The sequence below is a fragment of the Hylaeus anthracinus genome, unplaced genomic scaffold, assembly GCF_026225885.1.
Source record: "Hylaeus anthracinus isolate JK02 unplaced genomic scaffold, UHH_iyHylAnth1.0_haploid 3, whole genome shotgun sequence".
In the NCBI taxonomy this organism is placed as follows: domain Eukaryota; kingdom Metazoa; phylum Arthropoda; class Insecta; order Hymenoptera; family Colletidae; genus Hylaeus; species Hylaeus anthracinus.
The window spans coordinates 15,736,804-15,762,244 of NW_026535284.1; the positions used below are offsets into that span (position 1 = coordinate 15,736,804).

The window sequence follows — 25,441 nt, forward strand, 5'->3', positions numbered from 1 at the left end:
AGACTCTCCCAACCAGCGATACCGCGATCGCCTCTCGCCAACTCGAGATCGCGCACCGCGACCAGACCGACGATTCTTTCGCCACGCTACTCTCCGACACACGTGAATATTACACACCCTTGAACTAACCTCGCAGTCCGCCGAACTACCGATTCCTACTCCCGATTCACCGACAAACGCGTGCAAACCGTTCAACGTCCTTTCGCTAGATACAAAATTTGTATCCCCTAATCGCGGAGATACCGCATCTCTTTCACGGGCGAACATGGAGCTCGATCCATGCCGAGTGTTTTACCAAATGTCCGCATCTCCGTTTTGTGGCGCTTCCGATCCCATCTTCCCCTCTCTCCTGCATGCTTTCTCCCTTTTACCGTCGTCTTCGCCTTCGCCAGTTAGCAGGTTTGCCAACAACGACCGTTCGCGATTTCCACTAATTTACACATCATTTTATATATCTTTCTTTCGGTGTTACATGAGTTTCGAGAGTCGAAAAGAAACCACATTTTCTACAAATTTTTTCCAACAAACTAAACAAACTGTATTATTTTAACTTGCGTTGTTCGAAACAGTAACATTTCAACGACATTTCATCCCTATACAGTACATTTCCTTATACACTACCAGTCTTGTTACCACTTACTGTTTTCGTACAACGCGATTTTTGTTCGTACAACGCGCCAAACGCTGAAGCACGGCAATTCATTCCTTCCGTTCAAAAGATTCCACCAAAAGGAAGACGTTGAAATGCATTTTGGATGACTCAAAATAAGTGACTAATCGAGATTACAAAATTTGAATTTTTTTTAAATTGTGGTGTTACAATCGATCGATTTGAATCTTTTTTTATGTAGTCATTGTATGTTCTTCTACATGGTTTGAACAAAAAGTAATGTATAAATTACCATGCAGAAAAATTTTGAACTAAAATACAGCCATTTTTAAGGCACCTTCTATAACTGATTTACAGAAAGGAATTTTACATATAAAATTCATAAAGTTTCGTGTAATAAAGAGGCAAATGTTTATTTTTGATGAAAGACAGAATACCTTCTATCTAATAATAAAATATAGTATTATAAAATGGTATTTCATATAGTATATTTACAGCTTATGTGTTAAAACGATAAAGGTAAATATACTGTTTCCTTCGTAATAATGGAAGAAAAACATTCCTTTACATATTTCTAATAGTAACGTAACGAATCTCATCGATAATGTAAATTAATAAATAAATTTAAAACACTCTAGGTAGCGGACTGTTTATAATTTTTTGTACTCATTAATTTTTTACCGCACATTGCGCATATAGCTTTTTTGTATGCACATGACTGGCAATAATGCGATCCTACTTGATGTACTTTCTGCCTGCATATTCTGCAAGTTGCAAAAGCAGCAGTGTAAGGATTGAATCTAGCCTTTCCTGTGGAGAGTGCTTTATTTTCTCCAACTTTACGTCCTCCGCTTTCGACTGTGTTCCTTGCTCCGCTTTTCCAAGGGTCCGGGGTTATAACTTTTCCCAACTTCTTCTCGCACTTCTCGCAAACCATTCTGAATCGCTCTGAAAATTGTAATTCTTAAATGTATTTTTCTACAAATCCAATTTTCTACAAGAAAAGATTAATCGCAGTCTTTTATTTTTTGGGGAGTGGGGGGAATAGATATCTGTAAATTTATTTCATCGATTGTAAGAAATCAGTGATAGCAAATACCTAACCTTTCAAACACTATACGTCAAAACGAACACTCAAATAAACATTTGTACACATTCTACGACGTTCTTAATGGTTCCTAATAGAGGGCCTTGCGTGAATCCTCTTATTGACTGTAATTGGTTCTATAATGCGTTCATCAAAGCCATAGATTCAATCAGAGTAGATTAATGAAACATGAATGGTATCAGACAAAACAAAACCACGTGACTGCGGAGCACTTTGTAGATTTATGGTGACTTCACTTGGACTTGACCAAAAGTGGGACGTAGGCACTCAACTGTAATAATAACTACAGTACACTATATCGTGTTATATTATTAACTATTATTCTAATACTGGTCAAGTAACAGCCAGTAGCTGCAGAGAGCTGTCGCATCTTTGAGAGCGATAAATGTTGAGGCTCTGGGAGCGGCCACAAAGCGGCTCAGTAAATGGTGGACTTGGGATACCAACCTACCAACAACAATAACAGTGTTATCAAGTGCTAAGCAATAGAAATAACTACAACTAGTAACTTGGTAACTTTCCCGTCTATAATATTATGGGTCTTTGACTACATAAACCATGGACTGATAATTCCCCCACCACTGCACGACGAAGAGAGGTACACAACCGCAATGTCTCTGTCCTTCGCTGTGATGTCGGTGTTGCTTCCAACTCGCGCACGCGCACTGTCTTTTGCATCAGGAGAGTATCAAATACGACTATAAAACTTGGGCCCTTAGTCGCCCTAAAAAATAATAGAGGAATAAAATAAAAGAATTGGGAGCAGACATCGTAATATAAAATTAAGATACGGATTGCAAGATTTAATAGTAAAAATAAGAAAGATGTGAAAATGAAACAGAGATATTATTTTTGAGAACTATTTTCGTAATTTCATAAATGTAATCAGAGGAATTTTATAAGACTGACATATAAGACTGGTCCTAACGAATAAATAACGAATAAATCGAAACGAAAATATATTGTAGAGGTGGTTCGTAGCGAATGTCGCGTATTTCGAACGGGGCCTGAGCTTTAGGGTGATGCGTTGCGAATCACGCGATCAACCCTCTAGTCGAAAGTTGCAAGCAACGACAGTGGGGGCTGGAGGAAGAGGGTTGGAGGAAAATTTGACGCTAGGGGTGGCGTACAGTGGCGTACAAGCGCGGGCGCCATCTGCTCGTTCAGTGGCCGACTATCCTCCGAAGACCTGTGTACTCGCGATTCTATTACCAGATTATTGCGACACTTTGTGTGACAATTTGATTCAGTGTATCGTGCTATAACAAAGTGGCCAGTGCACGCTGCGAAACGGACACAAAAAGGTAACTTCCAACCGCGATTTTTAGCGTTTCGAGGAAACTTTACTCGGGTAGCTGCCATCCTCGATGCCAGACACGCGTTAACGTGTTGGATCGATTCCTCTTTCTCGCAAGTCGTGATGCGATGGGAGACTCCGCTGGAAGACCTGATTACAGCCTTTTACACTTGTTTTACCTTTCGCTCGTGCATTCCGTTTTCACGCATCCGAAATTCTTCCTCGTCTTTCTTCCAAAATGGACAATTGGACGTTCGACCAAGTCAAGTTCACCCTCGAAATCTCTAGATAGATAGACGCCTACGACCAAACACCCTTATTTTGTTTTTCTACCAGACGTTTACGTTAAAATATTCCTCGATTTACGCTCTCTTCGAGCATATACCTTATTCGTATTGTGTACTCCTCCTTTTTCAAAGCAAATGCAAATAAGATTGCACGATCGATTCCTACTCGCGACTTTTTCGTCTGCCACGGGAGATAAATTTGATCTTGACTGACGAAATAAGATTTAGATGCGCGATATTATCTTGCTTTTGTTTAGAACATCCGTGCTTTCGACTCTCTTCTATTCCTTACAATTTAACGATGTCACATTGTTCTGTGGCAGTTTTAAATTCCATATCTCTTACTTGTAATTCGATGTATTCTAATACGTAGGAATATCTGATTCGATAACTAATTTGTAACTGTGGTACAGGTTTCTTGAAACTGACATTATCAACAACTTTTAGGGTGAATTTCGTAAACAGGCAAATTTGCTGACTATGAAATTGTGGATTTTCAAATTTACTTTATAATAAATTCCCAAATGATTCAATTTACGATTAGAATTGTGAAGCGAATAAATAAATCGTTAAAATTAAAATGATTAAATGTATAATAGCTGTATATAAATCAAATTCAATTAGTATTAGCTGTAGTGGAGTATCAATTGAAGTACTAGTTTCTCTAAACAAATTATAAGGCCGCGATAATCTTTAATTTTAACGATTATCATTGAATTATTAATAATTTTGATAACATTCTGACACTAGGGTGTCTAGTTTTATTAATAATCGATTTTCGACGATACAAGTGACAAAAACGATCGTTACCTGAATTTTAGAAACCTAATTTTGATAACCTAAACTTAAGATTCGTACGTCAAGGATGTAAGATACTAAAAATATTAACTACATAAATATTAATTGAAAGTTACAGTTACCTGAATTACAAAATAAAAAGGTATTACCTTAACAGATACACAAATACAAGTTTCAAACTGAATTTATAAATTTATAAATTTACGAATTCCACACGCCTAGGAACTCGATTATGCAATTTTTGTTATATAATTAGAAAATTAAATACGAAAATAATATCGGTGAATTTAGTAAACGTATAACACTATTACAATTAAATTGAATTTACGATTTAAAAAAAGCTATCTGCTCGACTTATCAAAGTTAGAATTTACCCTTTCAGTTGATTTGAATTTTGAGTTAATCCGCTATCCGACTGTTGGTATGATTTGTGCTCTAGAGCACTGTGTTACCGATATAATTACTTTAGAAATGAAAATGTTTTTTCCTTGCTCTTGGGTTAAATGGATTTTGATCTCTTCGTTAATTTTGCGTGCGATAAACTGTTGCATTGAAACAAAAATTATACATGTCGAATTGAATGACCTCCTTTTCGAAGTCTGTTAAAAAGGAAACTGAGTAGAGAAATAGGTTACGAGTGCGTGGAAAACTGATTTAACTAAAGATAAATGGGGACTGTGACACAGTCACTGCGTACGTAATACGGAATTTTTGTTCGACTAATTTCCTGATTTGCGACATTTTTCAAATGTTTCTTGAAACGATTATTCGTTTTTTAATCGTCGAAGGGACACGTCTGTGCGAAGGGAACCTCCATACCTATTCACATTCTCCAGATTTGAAGTAATTCGGTCAACCGGTCATGAAAACTATTGAGTAAATCCTCGATGCTACATGTTTCTTTGTGAAAACACAACAGTGAAAATAAAAGCCGGCTGAGCGAACTTCAAAGCGGCGCAGAAGCCAATTAAGAGGGTCGAAAAGGGTCGATTTCTATAATGTATCGACCGTTTTCGAGCCTGTTAATGGGCTTTTGCACCGCGAAAGTAGGACCGAAATAAGGAAGGTCGATTCCAAAAACAAAGGGTACGGTTGACTAAGGTTGTCAAAAGTGGTTCGAAACCGAATTCAACTTGCGACAGTTTAATTGAACGGTTATCGAAAATGACTCGAATGGTGGAGGAGGTGGCAGGTCGATATTTTTTTAATGAACTTGCTCAAAAAATACCAATGCACGGAAAAGTAATCCCTGTAGATAAAGAAGAACCTCGATTATTGCATGCGAACCTCGTTCATTGCACGACGTCTATGAGTGGAGGGGATGGTCGCTAAGCAACAAGTAAACTTGGGGGTAGTAGTGGGGATACACTGTGTTTGATTAGCCCTTACGAAAATAATTATATTTGTAGCACTGCGCTCTCGAACGCAACTTATACCAACAATCGGAAAGGGGATTAACTCAAAATTCAAATCAACTGAAAGGACAAAGAGTAGATAGCTTCTTTTTTAAATCGTAATCTTAATTTAATTGTAATAGTATAATACGTTTACTAAATTCGTTTCTATTACTTTGTATCCAATTTTCGAGTTATGGTATGTAATTCATAGTTCGATGAAATAAATTCATGTTTAAACTCGAACTCGTCTGTCTGTTTTAGGTTTGGACTCGACCTAGATTAGGTCTAATTTCTGATTTCAATTTTTGTCGACCCTCGCTCGACACAGAACATCAAACTTAAGTAATTGTTTACGAAGCGATCGCTGATTCAGTAATTATCGTTATTTTCTCTAAAAAAAGAAAATTAGTGGTCCTTTAAAATATTTAAGAACGGTTAATATTCGATTGGTTGATATTTATAGATTGAGAATATCTGCGAGGGTGCAGCACACACTGAACGTGTGCTATACATACACCAGATATTGACACTTTATTCTTCTCGTATCAAAAGTTGAACACCCTGAGAGAAACATGTATCTATGGCAACCTACAGCGCAAGCTTACGCTGCTGGCCAGAAGTGGGGGAATTTGTCATGTTATATGGTTATATCATGGTTGGACAATGCAACACCAGGCCTACGAGTACAAACTCTTGTCGCTGTGTTAAAATGATCGACCATATAAAGCAGTTGATCGAATCTAGGGTTGCGTTACCTCGTTTTCACTGTAAACTAACTTTGAATGATAAATGCTGCAGGGCCGCCTATTTAGGGGATCGTTCCAGGTCACAAAATAATTCCAACTTACAGTTTTTTCACATACTAAACAATTAAGAATAAACGCACCTTTTAAACTAGAAAAAGTAGCCTCGAACATAAATAAATTCACGGTGCAACTACCTTACATTCGAAATCCATTAAATTGAGTTCTATCAGAGGTAAGCTGTACAATAGCGAGACGGACTTAAAATGTGCCGATTGTATCTACTGATGCCAGTGACCTCCTATTGATTCCACGCTCAACGAAGCATACCCTCGACCTCCCTCTCGCCCTGCACATACTTTCTCGTCTTTTCTCTCTTCCCCTTTCATCTTTCTTCTTCTCCTTCTTCTTCTTCTTCTTTGTGTTCCTTCTGTTAACGTCTCCACGTTCTCCTCAAATCCACGTCGCTTCCTTCTTTTTACCTTTGCCTTGTCCTATTTGTTTGTTTTCACCGAACTCGTGTTTCCCCGTTACGCCTTTCTTAGTGTCCATTACGCATCGTATTCTGCTTAAAGCGGACCTATCGAGAACAAATTTTTACAAAAATTACTTGGTTTAAATGGACGAAATATACGGTGTAAATAACTTTGTAACCATGTAACCATGTATTATAGGTCGATGAATTTGTCTAAACGATAAAATATTGCAAGAAAATAATTGCAAGATGAGTGAATTAAATTTAGCAACGAGTTAACGTTGAGGCGCGTGAAAGTATGCGCTGCTAGACAAAGACAAATAGGGTACCGTGTTTTCTTCCTCTTTTTAGTTGTGGTACGGCTGTGATCCAGTGTTGCTTTCTACTTGCGTCAGTAATGTATCTAATACGACTTTATTATAAAACTGGCGCTCTTAGTCGCCCCAAAGAATGATGGAAGTATATAAGAATTGGGACCACGCATCGTTTCCTATAGTTACAGTACTGCGCATTCAGCTCTTCTTGTTCGCATGCGCGAGTTGGAAGCAACACTGGAATCACAGTAGGACTGACCCCCCTACTATAACATTTTGATTAGTATACTATGAACTAAACGCAGCAACGAAGGTGCAAAACAATTTGTACTCCACACCTCGTTTACTTTGCACCTTGTTAATGTTTGTTGTAACAGCATACACAACGTTATAGAACAATATTGGTTATGCATCATACACCAGATTGATTCTACGTACATATACAATGAATATAGTTCCAATGAATTTTACGTGTTCACCATAATCATTTTATAGAGTCCCCAACAAAAATAGCAAAACAACGTTTTACGTTGTCCAAGAGCAAGTTATCCGCGTAGCGTCGTGTATCGAAAATATCAAACGCAGTATATGTATTCAACTATCAATAACTTAATCAATAACTCAGTCGCCAGTTTATGTTTAGGAGTAACCAATCTTATAAGTATCTACTGCATCGTAACGAGAATATTACCAGCAACACATCCATGTGCTTCCAAATTAAATATTTTCCGTCACTTTATCATCATGATGCGTATATTAATAGTTGTATATCATTCTAATAAAGGAATATTAATTTCAACTCAGTAAAGTAACAACATACGTTATTAAATTTTGTTGTGAATTATCTTCAATGTTTCAAAAATCCAGAATAATATTCCTTCTCCAAAAGAATTATTATACATGTTTGAATTCGTCTTTTTATCAGCTACAACGCTACAATAATGAAAATACCTCGTCGCATTCGAGGAATCACCGATGACCTTGAAATTTCGTAAAATATAACTTTGAGATTTTTCTCACGCAGATATATATTGAATAATTAGCAAGGTATAAAAGTTATTTTCAGTAATGATGTTTTGATGTATTGATATGTTGTAGAATGGACAGGCTGTTTAAAGAGATGAATGTGGCGTGGCGATGACAAGCCTGATCTTGGAAAACGCAGACTTGAACCGACTTTTCCCGAAATGTCGGCCTAGGGGTGGCCCACCCCCGAGTCCGGGGGCCTCCACGCAGATCAGTCAGCCGCATGAAAGCCTCTGCCAGAAGGAGGCCGCCTCTGTTACCACCAGCCTCGCAAGCACATTCGCGACTACGTTTGCAAATACTCTCACGACCACCCGCGCAATCGCCTCCAAGAACACACATTCAAACCACTCACGTGAGATACCTGAAGACATGATCGACCTCGAGCGCGACATCTCCGATAGGTAAAGCTCGCCTCGACCTATAGATCGTTACCCTTCACGGAACACCAAATCAAACATAGTACTCGATCAACACTAAAATATTAAAAAAGAAAATAAATATTTGCCAAAATTTGAAATAATAACTAAACTGTAGAATGATTAAATTCGAAACTGGTTGAAGCTGCAAAAACAGTTTCCAGGCTATCCTCTGTGTTACGCTGCTTTGCCGACGAAAATTCAAGTCACGTGTGTAACATCCGACGATCGAAATTTGTTTTGCTATTAATATTATAATATTAATATTGCAAAATATTCCTGGACATGCAAATCTGCAATTGCAATATATAAAAGAGCAAAATGATACAGTAAATATACACGCCTATGATCAACCATTATACTTCCCTAATACTCAAATTATGTTTGCATTCTACAGGACAACAAGTATGGTGTCCGGTTTCGCAGGCGAGAGTCAGTTATCCGTTGGTATCAGCGGTGGGAATGGCAGCGTCAGTGGGCCACTTGGAACATTTAGTTCGCTTGGGACGCTTAACACCAAACCGCTTTCCTCAAGCTCTTCGTCTGCCTCTGGGCATAGCGAAGATGCGCCGCAATATGGTAGCCTTCCAGGTAGCGATCATCAGGGTCACTCACAACAGGATGACAGTGGGCCTGAAGAGAGCCCTGTATACATCTTAACATCTGCCAAAGGTGACCGCAGCTATAAATTAAGAGATTCCAGGTGAGCTATTTTGGAATCATTTTTTCATAATTTTTCAATTTTCCAACACATTATTACAAAATTGTAATTACAAATAACTACAATGTCTTTTGCAAATATTACCTTACGACCAGCTTTTATCAGAACATTTAGCTAAAGTAGATAAGGCTGAACTTTGTCTCAGGGGCCCATTTGTTTTTGTTAAAACTTATCAAATCGTATAGTTTTTCACCTGAAAAGTCCGAAAATGCAAGTTAAAAGTTTAGGAATCCAATAGTTTAAATAATGTTTTAGTTTAAACACTATTAACTCTATCTCAACATTTCTGTCATTATAATATAATATGTTGTTTTTAATCGCTTCTAAAGTTCTTCGAAGCATCTGCAATTTTTACATCCACTGCTACTCTTGATGTTTCTTTGACTAGTCGATAAATTTGTCAATGATCATCCAATCGAATCCAAGTATAGTATACAATGGATATTAGGTTAAGTGAGCGATTGACGTTGTCGAGTGTTTTATCTATTCTAATAACTGAAAGAAATATATCGTACATGCAAATTGAATGTAACAGCGATGATAAAATGTGAATAAAACAGGATCGTTAAAGGAGCGTGAGTGACATACATAAGAGTAAATCATTTAGTCGCGTCACTGTAAAACTCACCTTCCCTCTTTGTTTACACAATTCTGAGGGTGCACTCAGGTGCATTCTGCATTCTCGAGTCATTTAAAGATGATTCAAGTTTAAATGCATGATAGTTCGATGCATTTATTAAAAACTTATTTCTACGAACGAAATGATGTAACGTTCAATTATAAAATTAAGTTATAAATTTTAAAATGTAGTTTTATGTAATACATTACAGTACAAGTGTTTGTTGGGTAGGACTTTTAATGTTTCTATTTAATCTATTAAACGACAACACATTAAATAGTTGACGCGAGTTTGCTAGGTCTCCAAAAATTTATAAATATGGTTCGTTAATGCAATGCATACCGTGTGACGATTTCCATTTCGTTGCCAAGGATTTCAAGAAACTATGAATTAAATAATATTTTAATAAATTTGCTTAATCGTTTAACGAATCTCTTCGGTCAAAAATAAACGTGACGTGAATGTTATTAAAAGCGTGAGTTAGTGTTTGTTTATAACCTTAAAAACATAAATATCATTTTTTTTTGTCATTTTAATAATTAATATTGTTTTACTGTACTTGTCATTTATATAACAGCAATATTACTCTTATTTCGTAAGAAATGTTTAATTGCAAATAGTCAAGTAATTGTGCAATTAATTTTTGCTAATACATATGTTTTAGTATTTTGTGCATTAATATAGTTACTATTCTACAAATGTTTAATTTGTAAACGAAACATTATTTACCGCTAGAAACTTAGTAAATTTCAAAAGAATTATACTTTTTCTAATGATACGTATTGTTTTTAGAATTATAGAAATTGCTGGCGGACGAGAAGTTTTCTCTCAAAGTAGAGGTAAAGTCGCAGCTAGGAAATCACGCTTTCTCGCTGCGTCAAATTCCTTAAATAACGAAGATATTCAAATAGATAACAAGCTATCCATTAAAAGAAATAATAAATCTCCGAACACGCAAACTATATGGGAATTAAGGAGTCGGTAAGTAGACAATTTTTAGTTACAAATAAATTTTAGTTGTATTTGTATTTATAATTACATGAATTTAACTACTATTACTACTATGTATTTAATAAATAATTTTATATCATTTCTAGATGCGGCGACACAAGGAAGCAGCGTTCTAACAGGGAAGTAACTGAAACTGTATTTGCTTCTGAAATACATTCGGTGCGGCATAATTCAACAAAATCAATCCTTGACTATGATTCCCCAAAGAGCAATCACAGTAATCGTATTATTAATTATGACTCAATTTTGAATAGCAATAATGTAGAATACAATGTACCAAAAAATATTATGGAACTCGATTATGGATTGTCCAAGAGTTGCATAGATTACCAGTCGAATCATACAACGCCAGCGAGAAGTATGGCTATCGTCAGCGACGGTGAAGTTGTCGTTTTCGACGATATCGATGATAATTGGCAAAATTTGAGACTAGATTTAACTTCTAATAATACCAACCAAGTTACGTCGACTAATTTAAATCTCGAGTCTGAAGAGTCCCAGAGAGGTCGTATTCCTCCTGAACCTCTAAGTTCTAGCATTGGAAGTACTCCAAGCCCGACAACGGCATATCATCGTAATACTTCAGAGTTTTTTAAGGTATTCCTCAGTTTTGTTTCTCGAGTTTTTTCAATTTTATTATTAAGTTAAATGTTCGATGTAAGCCAAATTATATCTACTTCTAGGTAATTACACCAGCTAGCGATTGCGAAGTAGATTCACCATCATCGGAACGTAATCACAAAGTAGCAAGAGTAATTGGTGAATTACCGATAGCACAGTATTCTGAAAGTCCGAGACGTTACGGGGTCCGTGATACTCAGCTTCCTTGCCTTTTATCATCGCCATCTGTATACATGACGCCGAGACCTGGATTTCCACAGAGAGTATTGCCAACAACACCAAGTCATAATGAGGTATATTTGAATATTTATAATTTGATATTATTCTCAGAAATAATGATTGGTAATAAAATTTAATTTACTTTTATTTCAAGAAGGAGAGTACTTCTACAGAAATCATCGTAGAAAAGGCTGTGGTAGAAACAAATATGAATTACTCTGATGATCAAACTGTGAATGTCTCTCCCCCATCTCCAAAAATCGAAGATGAAGAAGAAGACTCTATGAAACCATCGACTTTGCCCACAGACAATATAAGCAATCTTGTATCGTCGGGTGGTAGTACATTCGATTATTTATATGAATTCTCGGAGACGCGAAAAGTGCTCGAGGAATTTTTTAAGTGTCCACCGCCAACAAAAGAGAAAGAGAACAGTACCGAATCCTTTCCATTTCAGGTATGCATCTATTGCTTACTATTGTTATCTACATAATAACGTATAACTGTATTTGTAATTTTATTTTGTATCGTACGTGTTACTGAAGGATCTTGATTACGAATTACGGAGGCAAGGTGGAAGTGCATACGTTGGTCAACGGTTAGCCAGTGGTCCGCCAACAACAGAAGAAGTGCTAGTACACGAATCTCCCAAGAAACAAAGAATCGACTTTCCACAAAATGTAAGTGTGATTTTCTTCAGTCGAAAGTACAAGCGGTCGAGGTGATTCGAATACAACCATTTATTTGTTTGTTAGACTGGCGAACACGAAAACAATTTCTTAGACCTTTCGGTTGGTACTGGGAGTAGCGAAGATCTGGGGGAAACAGAGGTTGGATTACAAGTCGGACATTCCCGTAATTTTACTTTGAGTCCCGAAACGACTGACTGCGATAGCAACTGTGGTGACCTCGACAGCGAAGTTTCTTTAATGATGATGGATAACGAATTGATACCAGCCAGCGGGCTTCTCGGCTCAATGGGCGACCTAGGAAACAATTCTGATCCATTGAGAATATATACCAGTATGCCTGTCCTCGAGGATGGCTTGTCCAGCGGTCATGCCAGCGATACCGATAACAATAATCCAACTGTGATGCTGATGAAACGACAAATTAACGAAATTGAAAAGGAGATTATTCAGAGAAGTCGCGTTAATGACACTAGTTATCCTACTGCAACCGAAACTGACTCGGTCGGAAAAGAGCTTCCCGGTTTAACCGTCAACAAAGATATTTTACATTCTCTAAAAACTTCCTCGCCTGACCTGTTCATTCCGAAAAAAGAGAATTCGTACGATACAAACGAGCTACAGTTCGATGGTTTGGACCCCCTTGGCACACCTCCGCCACCTGCACCTCAAGCTAGGCAAACTGTCAGTTTAGAAATTGGTGGCGAGGTTGAGGCTGCCATCAAAGATATCAGAATGGCTTTACAGAGGACTAAGACTTTACCCGTCAAGTCTTCGACGGAAGAACCACTTGAACCCAATGTCAGTCCAATTTGGATACCAAGGTATTTTACTTTCTTTTGTTCAAGTTCATGTTCAAGTCCAAGTATTGGTACAATTTTGATACGCAGTGTACTCTTATATCACACATTTATCTTTCTCCTTATCCTATACAAATAAAGTAATTGTTCTTCTTTAAGTACATCTAATTAAAATTTAGTATATCGGATGGCAGGCGGAGAATTTGCGTAGAAAACAACAGCGAAGAATCGGAAGTTCGACACGCGGGCGAAGATGCAGATGTCGAGATCGAAGAAGGTCCAGACGAAGAGGAGGCAGACACCGATCTCGAGACTGATCGATTACTTGGCCAGCAAAGAACAGACGATCAGGGTTTTTACGATGACAAGGTAAGTAAGATAGAAATTTTAATATACTTCATTGTTCATTTCGTAATATTTTATTAAAAGTAATGTTTCTACACGGTTTTTTACCGATTTGAACATTAGGCGTCGCTATCACACTTCTTCTGTTTAGCGTTGCAGAAACATTAGAAATGCGATAACGTTGCTTAACACTTTTAGCATGAATTACAAATCTTTTTAATGGAATAGTAAGAATAAATTAATTGTTATATATGTATAAAGTGAGATCCTTAAAGTCCGATTGATTTATTTTTTTATGGAAGTTTACATGAAAAACATGAATTACAAAGATAATTTTTGAGGACCAATTGTTCTAAATATTAAGATTAGATTCCTCCAGACTCGCTTAACGCTGACGCTTCTTGATAATAAAAGAAATAATCCTCTTACGATAAGTTATTATTAATAACTATATTATTGCTTGTAGTTCAAATTATGAATTTCCTTATGCTAAGCAGTAAAACTTACGAGTACATCGTACAGTGATAGTATACATATCTAGTCGTACCAACAGTTAAACAGTAATGAATGATTACGTACCTTGGTTATCCTTTCGAATCCAGTAAGGTAGATCACGTATATTTGAAAAAGTTTTTGTTTAAATAATTGCAAGATCAACGATTCTCACGTTGTACAAACTGAATCTCATAATTTTAGTCTGTTCATTTAGTAGTAACAAATGTATTTTTTCAAGATTTCAATCCTTTATATGGTGATCTAAAAAAGTTACAATAATCATAAGTATGATTTATCACGTTGAAAATATAATATTATATGTCCGATGAAATAAAAAAGGATTAAATGATGAAAGAAACTGTGCGATGCGTATAAAAATTGAGATGGGTTGCTTGAGCAAATATATTTAATCGACTAACATGACATAAATGTAATTGGTGTTACATAGGGGTGGAGGAAGCCTAAGACTAGGACAATGTTACCACCGATGAGTGGGAAACTGTCGACTCCTAAACAAACTCCCCCGAAAAGCCTCAGTGTCGCTCCGGTAGAAAGCCCGCTAGCATCTTCAGAACCTCTAGCTTCGACCTCTGCCTGTGTCTCCACTTCCGCTTCTGCCTCTATCTCACCTCCGCCAGTAGTTTCCGTAATTAAATCACCGCCGTCCGATCGTGATGTTACCACTCCCACGCAAACCACGTCGAGTCCACAGAAGACTCCAGCAAAAAATTCTCCCTCGTCCCCTCAGAGTCTCAAGGAATCCAGCAACAAGGTGAAAAAGGTGCCCTTTCAATTAAATTACACAAACCTATCTTCTTCTTCTTCTTCTATTCTTTTTCTGCTACTGTTGCTGCTGCTGCCTACTGCTGTTGATGATGATGATACTGCTATCGCTCCTTCTTCTGTTCTCTTAGTTACTCTTGTTGTTAGTAGTATCGCAATATATACAGTTACAGAAAACCTTATGGGAATTCTTATGGGATCCTAGTCTTATCCTTCGAATAAGTAGTATCACTACAGTTTCAATTAGCAAAAAATTCGAATGCAAAGATTGCATGTTTCCTATTTTCCTTTTCATATAATTCAACTCTTTGTAATGTAACAAACATCTTAGCGAAAGCTAATGACCTTATATATAAGCATAAACAATTAATAAACACATTGCATGAATAGAGCTTAAAGAGGATCGGTTATGTGACATGCGAAAAGCACGTAGTCGTGACATTGTTTAACTTACTCTTATTTATAACGTGCATAATATATACAAAATTTTGTGTTTCACAGGACAAAGAAGAAAAGAAGAAAAGCAGAAATAAAGAAGGTAAAAAACAATATTCCTTATGTTTTTTTTGCGAATACAAGCATAATTATAAATGACATTGTTATTCATCATTACTTTTCATACGTATCTTTCATAAGAGTAGTGTCAATAGATTGGTTAGACTTTAGCGATGAAATAATGCAGCGATACAATAATATAGAAAATATTATAAAATATAAATGATAAAATTATACAAACATCAGATAATATAGAAAGCATTATAAAGAAAGAGCAAAAGAAAATATACATATGAAACTCTGTCGATTGTACATTGAATCGTGTGAAATTTCTCTAGCTATATAATTATACAAACCGATACATTCTGCACTTTTTATTTATCAAATGTGTACTAATGAACAAATAACAAATATTTTCTTTTAATCGCTGCATTCCTATCGGGCACATTCGGTAGGTAGTTCTAAAATAATTTTATGGTCACGCGAAATTACGATATGCTGAGATGTTTGACGCAAGATATATGAACAATTTTTTGGTAGAAGTCTTGAAGTAGAGACGAAGCGATAAGTATTTGAAAGTTGATAGTATATACTATAATTAAAAAAATATATATACTTTGTTTTGAAGAAGTAGTGGATTAAATTAAATAATGGATCATAATAATTAATCGATTGATAAAATAAATTTGTTGTATTTTGACCATTTATTAAAACCTATAGTTTTTAAACATAGTTGTTGCTTGTTGTCGCTAAATATTAACGTCGCTGAACGCTTGTAAACACCGAAGTCCGTATCTCTTTAGCCATTACTCGTATTTGTCCATTGGATTAAAAACGTCATGGGATTCAGTAATTGATATTTAGAGATTACAATCACTTTGATAAGATGTATACGATATACGATTTTTTCCTGTAAAGCGCTGTATCCCTATTTATTCTTTCAAGTATAGTCATCCTCGTTGGTCTGCTTGCACTTTCTGCAACACTAAAAATATTTATAGTATTTCGGTGGAACAGCGATATATTTTCTATGATTTCAATTGAGAATTGTATTATATACCTATTTCTGTTTTTGTTATGCAAATTATTTATATATTTCGACGAGGACATGAGAAGCATGCAAAATAAAGAGAATTCAAGAAGAATAGCTCGGCAAATTATTAAATTTCTTTGTGTTAATTATAACAGACAACTAGATTTGTATCGAAAGATTTTTATCAAAATAGATGAATAAGAGTGAAGTGGCGTGTTTATTTTACAAGTTAAGTGATTGTTCAATTCAAGTTCCATTAAAGGGGATAAGTGGCTATTGGATTAAAGTTGTCAGATGCAACAGAGATGCAACTGTAAAAGTGAAAATGTATTAACATAGGAGATACGGATATCGTGTTGGAAGATACTTTGAAAAAAGAAAACAAAAAAAAACAGAACTACTCGTACATATACAGTAGCCTTGAAATGGCTATACAAATAACGTTGTTTAAACATAAAAGAATTAAATGAAGAAAGTAAAAATGGACCATATGGAAATTTCTGTTCCTGTATCTTCGATCAGACTTCTTCGATCTGCGCTTGACTATTTATCAGCGTTCGGTTGCTTGAATAATGAAAGTTTCAACGACAGAGCTAAATGGTGCCTTTCTGCGTCTATTTCAGCACTTCTGGATGATCCTTCAGTTTTAATCGAGGGAGTACTATTTAGAGCAAGATATCTCGGATCTACTCAGCTGGTCTGCGAAGGAGAGCCTACCAAATCGACTCGCATGTGCCAGGCTGAGGAAGCCGTCTCTAGGATAAAGGTACGCCTATGTTTATCTTGTTATACGTTTGCACTTTATGCATCCTCCCTTTCGGCCGCTTTTCCTTCGTGGCTATATGTTTATATTTACTCTGGTTATTCCATGTTAAATTAAACAATGTTGAAAATCGAAACTTGTACAACCTTGTCGCATCATCGAGCAACGACTGTATGTTCACTTTTTTCAACAATAAACCAGGATCTGTCGAATAAGCTTTCTAGACAAGTTCAAACGACTAGCTTATACTCTTTTCGGTTATTACTCTTCTATATCGATAGATTTACTCATTTTATTGCACACGCATTTTCCACAGACTCTCCGCACAATTACATCGTAAACAGAAAGTTGCGGAACACATTAATTAGATGCCTTGCACTACCTATGAACTTCAGTGTCTAACTTTTTCGTCGCATTTAAGTTAAATGCATGCCAAGTAAATGTTTTATTTCCTGATGAGTGCCAAACTGACCTTTTTTCGACGTACTCCTTTCTCAACTACTTTTGTTTATCGTATAAGACCAGGCTCTCTTAAGATCCTGGTTGCGTGGCTCCTTCCTGATAAGACATGTCCAACTCGATTCCTGAACAGGCAGTTTCTAAACCCATCCACGAGCAAAGGTACCACGATGCAGTACTCTACGACTGCTAGGGTTGCGTGTACACAAGGACATCGTTAAACAACTAGAAGACGGAAACCTCTTCTTTCTTTCAGTATCGTTATCGTTTATTTGCCTCTTCGGTTAAACCTGAGAGTTTTTTTTTTCTTTTTGATAGATTAAAATAGACGAATTAAATGATTATAACGCAACGACGCTCAAAGCCGTCCGAGATTAGATACGAAACGAGTGATGAACATAATTTTCCAATTATAAGCAGGCTTCCCAGGATCTGTTGCTATTATTATTTAAAATCTGTCATTGATTTTACACGAAGAATTTATGAATATAATCATTGCTTTTGGCGAGATTTCGAAAGTCCGTTAGGAAAGAAAAACACGGTACTTTGATAAAGACACCGCAAGACGTTATTTAAAACTAGATTCTATTTCTATTTCTCTAAAATGTGTATAGAATTGTTTCAGTGTCTCGATTGATTGAAGCCGCATTTATCGGCAATTTCTTGGGGAATATTTGAACAAAACTAAACGAAGTATAAAAGATTGATTTAGATAGTTCGTAAGATTGATTATATTACGTAAAGCAGTCTGAATGTTTTATTATAGCCACCCCTTCCCCGTGCTGTTACCACCACCACTTCACCACCGAACACAACTTTCATGTGACTTTAACGTTTCTCTGTGTTAGTTTGGGAATAGGAGCTGGATAAAATAGTATCGAGTCGAAGAAATCGAAGGTTCTCAATGTTGAAACGTATAGAAAGAGATAACAAACGGAAGAATATACGAACAGCGATACAACATTGTCCATAAAATTCTGATCAAATTTAATAATCAATTAGGATATGAATTACGAAGAACGAAGAGCAGTGACAAAGTGTAAGCGTTAATATCGAATTGTATTCCTTTTTTCGTTATTAAGAAGTTCAACGAAATATTGTAATATTATGCTTGATATTTTCGATAATGTTTCACCGGGGAAACTATGTTTATTCGGCTCCTTTATGACTATTCTTCTTCTGTATAGTTGTCTGGCCTTCTTTGCTTCGTAGATTGTACGCAGCACTATACCTTTCTCTGCACGATCGTGTATTATACAAAATTCGTGTAATATATGTCATACTAAACGGCCAATTATAACGATAAGAATCCGTGATATTAGTACGGGTCGTATCCCATAATTTATAATATTTTCAGACACGTTAGGCGATGTTTGTAATCGATTATAATACGGAGTAATTGCGTGTGATTCATATTTCTTAATCTACGTGACGCCGATGACAGAAATGATACAAAGTGCTGTATTGTTAAAGCAATTCTAAATCATGTAAACACTTCAAATACGAACTGTTACTTCTCCAACTTATTTATTGTACAAACTCGAATGCTTCATTGGTGCATCGGCAATTCTACCATAATACCGATCGTGTGCAAATATGTTCGTCCAATGAAAAATATGTACCGTCACAAGAATAAAACAAAATCTAAATATACAGAGAGTTTCGGGTTCGCAATAAACTTTAGAAGCGTGTAGAACATTATCCAAAACTTATTACTGTAGTGCTACACGTTCCTGATGTTTGCTACCAACCGAGACACGTTATGTATGATATTAGGTTGTCCAGAAAGTTCGTGCGTAATACATGTTATTTGTTTTCAACCATTTCGATATATTCAGACCTGTACCACCTACAAAAAAACCAACATGGACTTTCCGGACAACCCAATATATACATATGTATCTTTTTATAACGGACGCATTTACTTTGAATGGGATTAGTACCGAGCGGTGTGCTGTTAGTCATAGAATATCGCGTATCCGCGTACAAAAGGAAATGTGCAACAAGTTCCAATGATAACTATTCAAAAGCGTTCCTCGCGTGGTTTGCTCGTGGTGTTGGTGGTGCGTGGTAATATGACCATAGTCGGAGCGAAAGATTTTGGCTGTTCAAGGCCACTGAGCGACCATATCCCCACCGTATCATTTAACTACTTGTTATCCTCTCTCACGTCGTATTTTCAGTGCCTGAAAGAAACCTCGGAGAAAGACGAATGACGGTTTTGTTGAATTAGTGTAGAGTAATGCGTATGCGAGACTGGCCGTAACCCTAGGAGTGTAAGGGAAAGGGAAAGTGACCTTGAATGGCCGAAATCTTTTGGGCGGATTATAGAACGCGCATTTGTTTGTTTACGTTACGGAAGGAGGGGCCAGTGGGTACGGGGACGCAGGCGACCGCGACGCTGTTAAACTATGGGGGGCAGGATGAGTTTGGTCGATGCAGCATTGCCTCGCAAGGAAGCCTAGAGGAAGACGAGTGCGACTCGAGCGAAGAACTTATAGGGAGCGCGTCCGGTGGGGGCCAGTCCGTGTCGCAGACTGTGGGCCTTCAACCAAAACTGCCACTGGCCCCGATTAGTGGCTCAATGGAGCCCGCCACCGTTTTCAGGCTTCACTTTCTCGGCTCGGTTGAAGTTGAAGAGGAAGGGAGACGTAAGCGCCTTAACAACCACATAGTGCGGGAGGCTGTGACTAAAATCAAGGTCCGCCCTCCAACCCTTAGATGTATCATTATATTATATTACATTATATTTTAGTCGTTATTGCTTTCGATTATCCTATCTAAACAGATATCGTTTTTATTTCGATCCTCGTTTCTCTCTGCGTTGTACCCTCCCTACTTTCTTTCACTGACAACGAGCGATTTGAATTTCGTATATTTATATAGGAATTTATTTTACTCTGCAAATATTATAATATGGACTCTACTCGCAATATTTTTTATATTCTCGCATACCGTGTGCATTTTGTAGCTTCTTGCGCATTCAAGTTCCCTATAGCCGCACAAAAGTCCACAGTCTACTTGTTATATTCCAAGAAATACAAATCCTGCTTTTTGTACCGATAATATCTGTTTCGTAATTCCATACTTTTTTTCTACCAGTTTTGTACACTGCGTAGTATACACGAGTAGATTTACTCGTTGCCAGTGGAAATGGGTAAAATCGAGCATAAAAAGTAACAAAAAAAAAAAAAAAGTTTACTCAAACGAATAATATTTCCATGATAATGCGTGGCACACTTAATTAGGTGTTTTCGACAAACTCTCAGGTTTACAGAAGAATTCTTTATTGTTTCGCCAATGCTAACGTAACGCTATTTTAAACCTTCCATTTCACAAATAATACAAGTGGACAATTAGTTCTTTCTTATCAAATTTATACAGCATTTTCAAACGATTCTTTCTTTCAGTAATTTCTGTTCTAACTGCACCGATTCACCTCGGTCAATTAATTAATTTTCTTTTCTATTTTATTCTACATGCTGCGTCCTCACGATAGGCATTGGTATGTATACATCTGTATTACTATCTATATTATTTGCAATTTGGAAGTATTTTTTCTGACAAATTAAAAGAATGTAGCTTTCGGAATGATTTTCTTTTCAAATAATCCTAAAAAACTAACAAACAAACAAGCTTAGCTATTCTAGAAAAGCTGTAGTATTACACTTGACGAGCTCTGTGATTTGATGAACTATATCCAATAAGTAAACGATTACTTGCTGGTTAACCATTCACCTATCCTACGATAAGAAGCTATAGTTCCAACTATGAATAACATTAATGGTAATTCGTGTTAGGAATCATGATTGATTGTAAATAGTATTTGTGTTTGCTCGGCGTTGAAGAGACTGCTTGAGCTATCCAAGATTGGATAAATAACGAAAGTGTGCTGGTATCCGAATATCTCACGAGTACCCAAGCTTGAATGTTGGCCTTAAAAAGGAACTCACCAACACGATTATGATGATGATAGCGAGGAAATCCGAAGCGAAATTGTCGGGTACCTGCACACTCGAAATAAACAGTAATACGTACCTGCAGGCACCGGATGGCGAAACGCAACCGAGCACGGAAGTTGACCTGTTCATCTCGACAGAAAAGATCATGGTTTTGAATACGGACCTGAAGGAGATCATGATGGATCACGCGTTAAGAACAATATCTTACATAGCAGATATTGGCGACGTAGTGGTGCTAATGGCACGAAGACGATTCGTCCCCCATGAGATGGAGGAGGCACCGAAGATCAACAGAACTCCAAAGATGATTTGCCATGTGTTTGAGAGCGAAGAGGCTCGATTTATCGCTCAAAGCATCGGGCAAGCTTTTCAAGTAGCCTACATGGAATTCCTCAAGGCGAACGGTATAGAAGATCATAGTTTTGTAAAAGAAATGGATTATCAAGAGGTACTCAACTCGCAAGAAATATTTGGGGACGAGCTGCAAATGTTTGCCAAAAAGGAAATGCAGAAAGAGGTAATTTAATCAAATGTTTATGTACGCTGCATATCAAAAGTATATGAACCACTTGGATACATACAAGTATATGCTGTTTTTCGTTTTCAATGTCCACTTCGAGCAGAGATTAAGAAATTTCCTGACGTAATGTTTCCAGGTGGTGGTACCAAAGGCAAAGGGTGAAATTCTTGGCGTGGTGATCGTTGAATCTGGATGGGGCTCGATGCTACCGACAGTTGTAATTGCGAATTTAGCACCTGCTGGTGCGGCTGCTCGATGTGGACAATTGAACATCGGTGATCAGATAATAGCTATCAACGGCGTCTCGTTGGTCGGGTTGCCTCTCTCTACTTGTCAAACTTACATCAAGAACTCGAAAAATCAGACAGTCGTCAAGTTAACCGTCGTACCATGCGCGCCGGTGGTCGAGGTCAAAATCAAGAGACCCGACACCAAGTATCAGTTAGGATTTAGTGTACAAAACGGAGTTATATGTAGTCTGTTGAGAGGCGGGATCGCCGAAAGGGGAGGTGTTCGAGTGGGTCACAGGATCATTGAAATCAACAATCAAAGCGTTGTAGCTGTGCCGCACGAGAAAATTGTCAATCTTCTTGCGACATCCGTTGGCGAGGTGTGTCTTATTCTTTTATTGCTTTAAACGGTCGCTCATGTGAAAATTACGGAAATGTATAAAACGATCATCGTTATGTGTCGAAAGTTCTTTTCTTTTAAATCACGGGCTTAGACTTGCTTGTTTATCTTCTCGAATTGCATTGTTTCGTACGAAGTGTTGCTGATACGCTTATGTTTAATTTTAGATATTGATGAAGACGATGCCCACGTCGATGTTTAGGCTGTTAACTGGCCAGGAGTCTCCAGTGTACATATAAGCGTTTGGTTACCTGGCTGATATGCGTAGTGAACAGACAATACATTCGCCATCCACTACCAAACTATTCACTACTTTACTCTCTGTACAGTCTTATCTGACGCAACTTGCTTTCTGTTTCGATTCTTGTGGAATTCTATTCGTATACTCTCACCAGCTCCTGCTTGGCAAAGCAACAAACCTTACACGTTGCGACAAACATTAATATATTGAATATTTACATAAAGCAAAAACAAAAAATATATATATATATATATATACATAATATATACATAAACATTTTATTTATGAATGGGATTCTCCATGTTTGTTTTCCAGTTACGTGACTAGTCGAATAATCTACAATGTAATCAACAAATGCTACAAAAGAAGTTTTTGAGCAACTTTTCTCAAATCTTCCTTTCGTATTTATGCAATCCCATGGCACGATAAAAACTACGGTTCATTAACGAGAATGATATATAAAATGCCTTGCGAAGATTTTATTTTTAATTTAAAGATTGTTACGTATGTATATTTCATAGGTCAAACGTGATACCATTTATACCATCTGCATTTAAGTACAGCAATGTACTTTTCTTTTTTCTTCTTCTTTTTTTTTAATGTAATTTTTTGGTTTTATTTTATTACAGAGATAGCGTGGTAAGAGGGGAAAGAGTAAAGAAATAAATTCAAAAAGAAGACGAAATTGATCGGGTAGATTATGCATATTATTAAATTTTATTTATTCAAAGATGGCGGATGTTGGAGAATTTATATTTTGCGAAATCAGCATTGAGAATCACATTCCATACCCGGTAAGAGAAGCAAAGTAAGCAATGCACACGATTATACATAGCACAAAGCTCTTTACCAACATTGGAGCAGGGCTGGAACTGTCTATATACTTGGTGGAAGAAATATAGTAAGGTCGTAAAAATTCTGCAGAGTAAAGACTAAGAATGTGTTCTTTGAATTCTAGTGCTTTAAGAATAAAAGCCTTCAGTTCGAAAGACTACCTACGGAAGTCTAGTTCGGGTGTCTGCTCGATCTAGACTTCATTTCTTTAAAAGAACATTTCTGGGCCTTGATCAAATTAAGGCGGTATTCTAGTCTAGATCGTCGATTCTTAGTTCTTTTAGTGTATTTTTTCGATTACGACTTTGTAATCGAGTCTTCGATACGAAAAAAAAGAAACACATTTTACAAATTGAACATGATGGACGTTGCTGAACCGATCTCATTCGAGTACTTGGCTAAATTTCTTCCACCAACCATAACGTAGTTAACGCTGTAGTATGTTTGTACAAGGGCCTTCGTATATTTATTTGGCTCCGTGAAAATTACATCGTTTATTTAATCTTTTTTATCATCGGATCGCAATGCCATAGTATCATAATTTATACTAAAATTAAGATCTATCTGTCTACTACTTAATGTTTTTAACGCGTCGCTTCGTGATAAATGTCACGGTAGTTATACGGAAGAGTACTCTGAGTTTTCTTTTGCTATGATTTCCTTTTTACGATAGAAAATGTTTTTTACCGTTACTAATAACAACCTCGCCAAATTCAAGTTACATGCCAATTAGAATTATTCGAACAAAAATTCAATATCTGGATTCTTATCACACAAATGATAAAAATTGTAATATCTTTGTTTACTTAACTTGTCGTATAACTTTTGTTGAAATCATTATCCCGAGCATGTTAATGCTAACTCCATCGAAGAGGTCTCATCAGATCTCGATGGGTCTCGTTCTTTAATAAGATTCGACAAGTTAATCTTGCTAAAGATTACTAAGGGGATATTGACTTTTTCAAGAGTTTCATTTCGAAATGTTACCTAACAGTTAGAGACTTACATTTTGCCCGTTCGTAATCAACAAATGCTCTTCGAATAACTGCTGGAGTAATCTTATGATCTACAAAGCAACATCTGTATGTAACATAACGCGTAAAATGAAACGCACTTATTTTTATTACCGATGAACTACGACGTCTTGAGAAATGACTTTTGCGGTGCAATATTACTACATCATTCTTTCATACTTAACGTAATCAAGCAAGAGAGATCTCGCTAAATAATGATATATTTACAATTGTCGCGATTAATATGCACTTACTCGACTACTTAAATAATGCTCTCTACGTATCGAATACGATTCAAATTAAAAAGGAGATGTATTATTATCGACTTTACGTAATATTGCAACTGAGACGTTATAAAAATTTACAACTGGTAACGAAATAAAATTAGCGCGGGTAGGAGTTCTCTTCTATGTAAATACCGCGTATTTTATTAATTCTAAGTTTCATCTACTTTCCGCTGAACATCTCTCACTTTTGCTTCAACTGTCCAGAATTAAGGATACGTGAATCTTGAGATTTCTCACGAGAGTTTGATAAAATTTCAATGCCAAAGTACATTAAAAAAAAACAAAAAAAAAAAAACTAAAAAAAAAACAACTCGAGTACGTTGATGATCATTCGATTTAACTGCACGAGATAGCCCATCGGATAATAATTTTCTTCTTCGTATAATATATTGATATTGATTTGTGTTAGGTTTCTGAATTGAAAATG

At 36.6% G+C, this 25,441-nt stretch overlaps 2 protein-coding genes and 2 long non-coding RNA genes across 17 annotated transcripts; 1 reads left to right on the top strand and 3 right to left on the bottom strand.

Annotated features, from left to right (window-relative positions):
* LOC128893509 (uncharacterized) lies at positions 1-25,279 on the top strand. Of its 11 annotated transcripts, XR_008461359.1 has the most exons (17): positions 2,839-3,022; positions 8,128-8,459; positions 8,872-9,177; positions 10,607-10,795; positions 10,912-11,422; positions 11,509-11,739; positions 11,823-12,122; positions 12,211-12,345; positions 12,421-13,178; positions 13,334-13,523; positions 14,443-14,775; positions 15,279-15,315; positions 16,929-17,071; positions 21,572-22,006; positions 22,146-22,619; positions 22,807-23,388; positions 23,512-25,279. XR_008461359.1 is itself a non-coding variant. In XM_054154508.1 (16 exons), the coding sequence occupies exons 2-16, from the start codon at positions 8,167-8,169 to the stop codon at positions 22,876-22,878; spliced, it is 4,407 nt and encodes a 1,468-aa protein (XP_054010483.1). In that variant the 5' UTR covers positions 1-102; positions 8,128-8,166; the 3' UTR covers positions 22,879-25,279. The 11 variants fall into 11 exon arrangements, 10 of the variants coding, with proteins under 10 accessions (XP_054010483.1, XP_054010492.1, XP_054010487.1 ...); XM_054154508.1 differs by lacking the exon at positions 2,839-3,022 and adding an exon at positions 1-102 and having other exon boundaries at positions 22,807-25,279; XM_054154512.1 differs by having other exon boundaries at positions 2,838-3,022; positions 16,950-17,071; positions 22,807-25,279.
* LOC128893527 (cysteine-rich PDZ-binding protein) lies at positions 1,002-2,157 on the bottom strand. Its single transcript, XM_054154538.1, has 2 exons — positions 1,715-2,157; positions 1,002-1,558 (listed from the first exon to the last, which is right to left on the bottom strand). The coding sequence occupies exon 2, from the start codon at positions 1,545-1,547 to the stop codon at positions 1,245-1,247; it is 303 nt and encodes a 100-aa protein (XP_054010513.1). The 5' UTR covers positions 1,548-1,558; positions 1,715-2,157; the 3' UTR covers positions 1,002-1,244.
* LOC128893530 (uncharacterized) lies at positions 3,934-9,015 on the bottom strand. 4 transcript variants are annotated; one of them, XR_008461365.1, is made up of 4 exons: positions 8,611-9,015; positions 8,420-8,531; positions 6,013-6,820; positions 3,934-5,888 (listed from the first exon to the last, which is right to left on the bottom strand). It is a non-coding gene; the product is annotated as an uncharacterized LOC128893530 (long non-coding RNA). The 4 variants fall into 4 exon arrangements; XR_008461364.1 differs by having other exon boundaries at positions 8,411-8,531; XR_008461363.1 differs by having other exon boundaries at positions 3,935-5,888; positions 8,420-9,015.
* On the bottom strand, positions 9,017-10,148 carry LOC128893531 (uncharacterized). The gene is made up of 4 exons (XR_008461366.1): positions 9,824-10,148; positions 9,467-9,690; positions 9,280-9,388; positions 9,017-9,156 (listed from the first exon to the last, which is right to left on the bottom strand). It is a non-coding gene; the product is annotated as an uncharacterized LOC128893531 (long non-coding RNA).
* Positions 25,280-25,441: the final 162 nt, after the last annotated feature.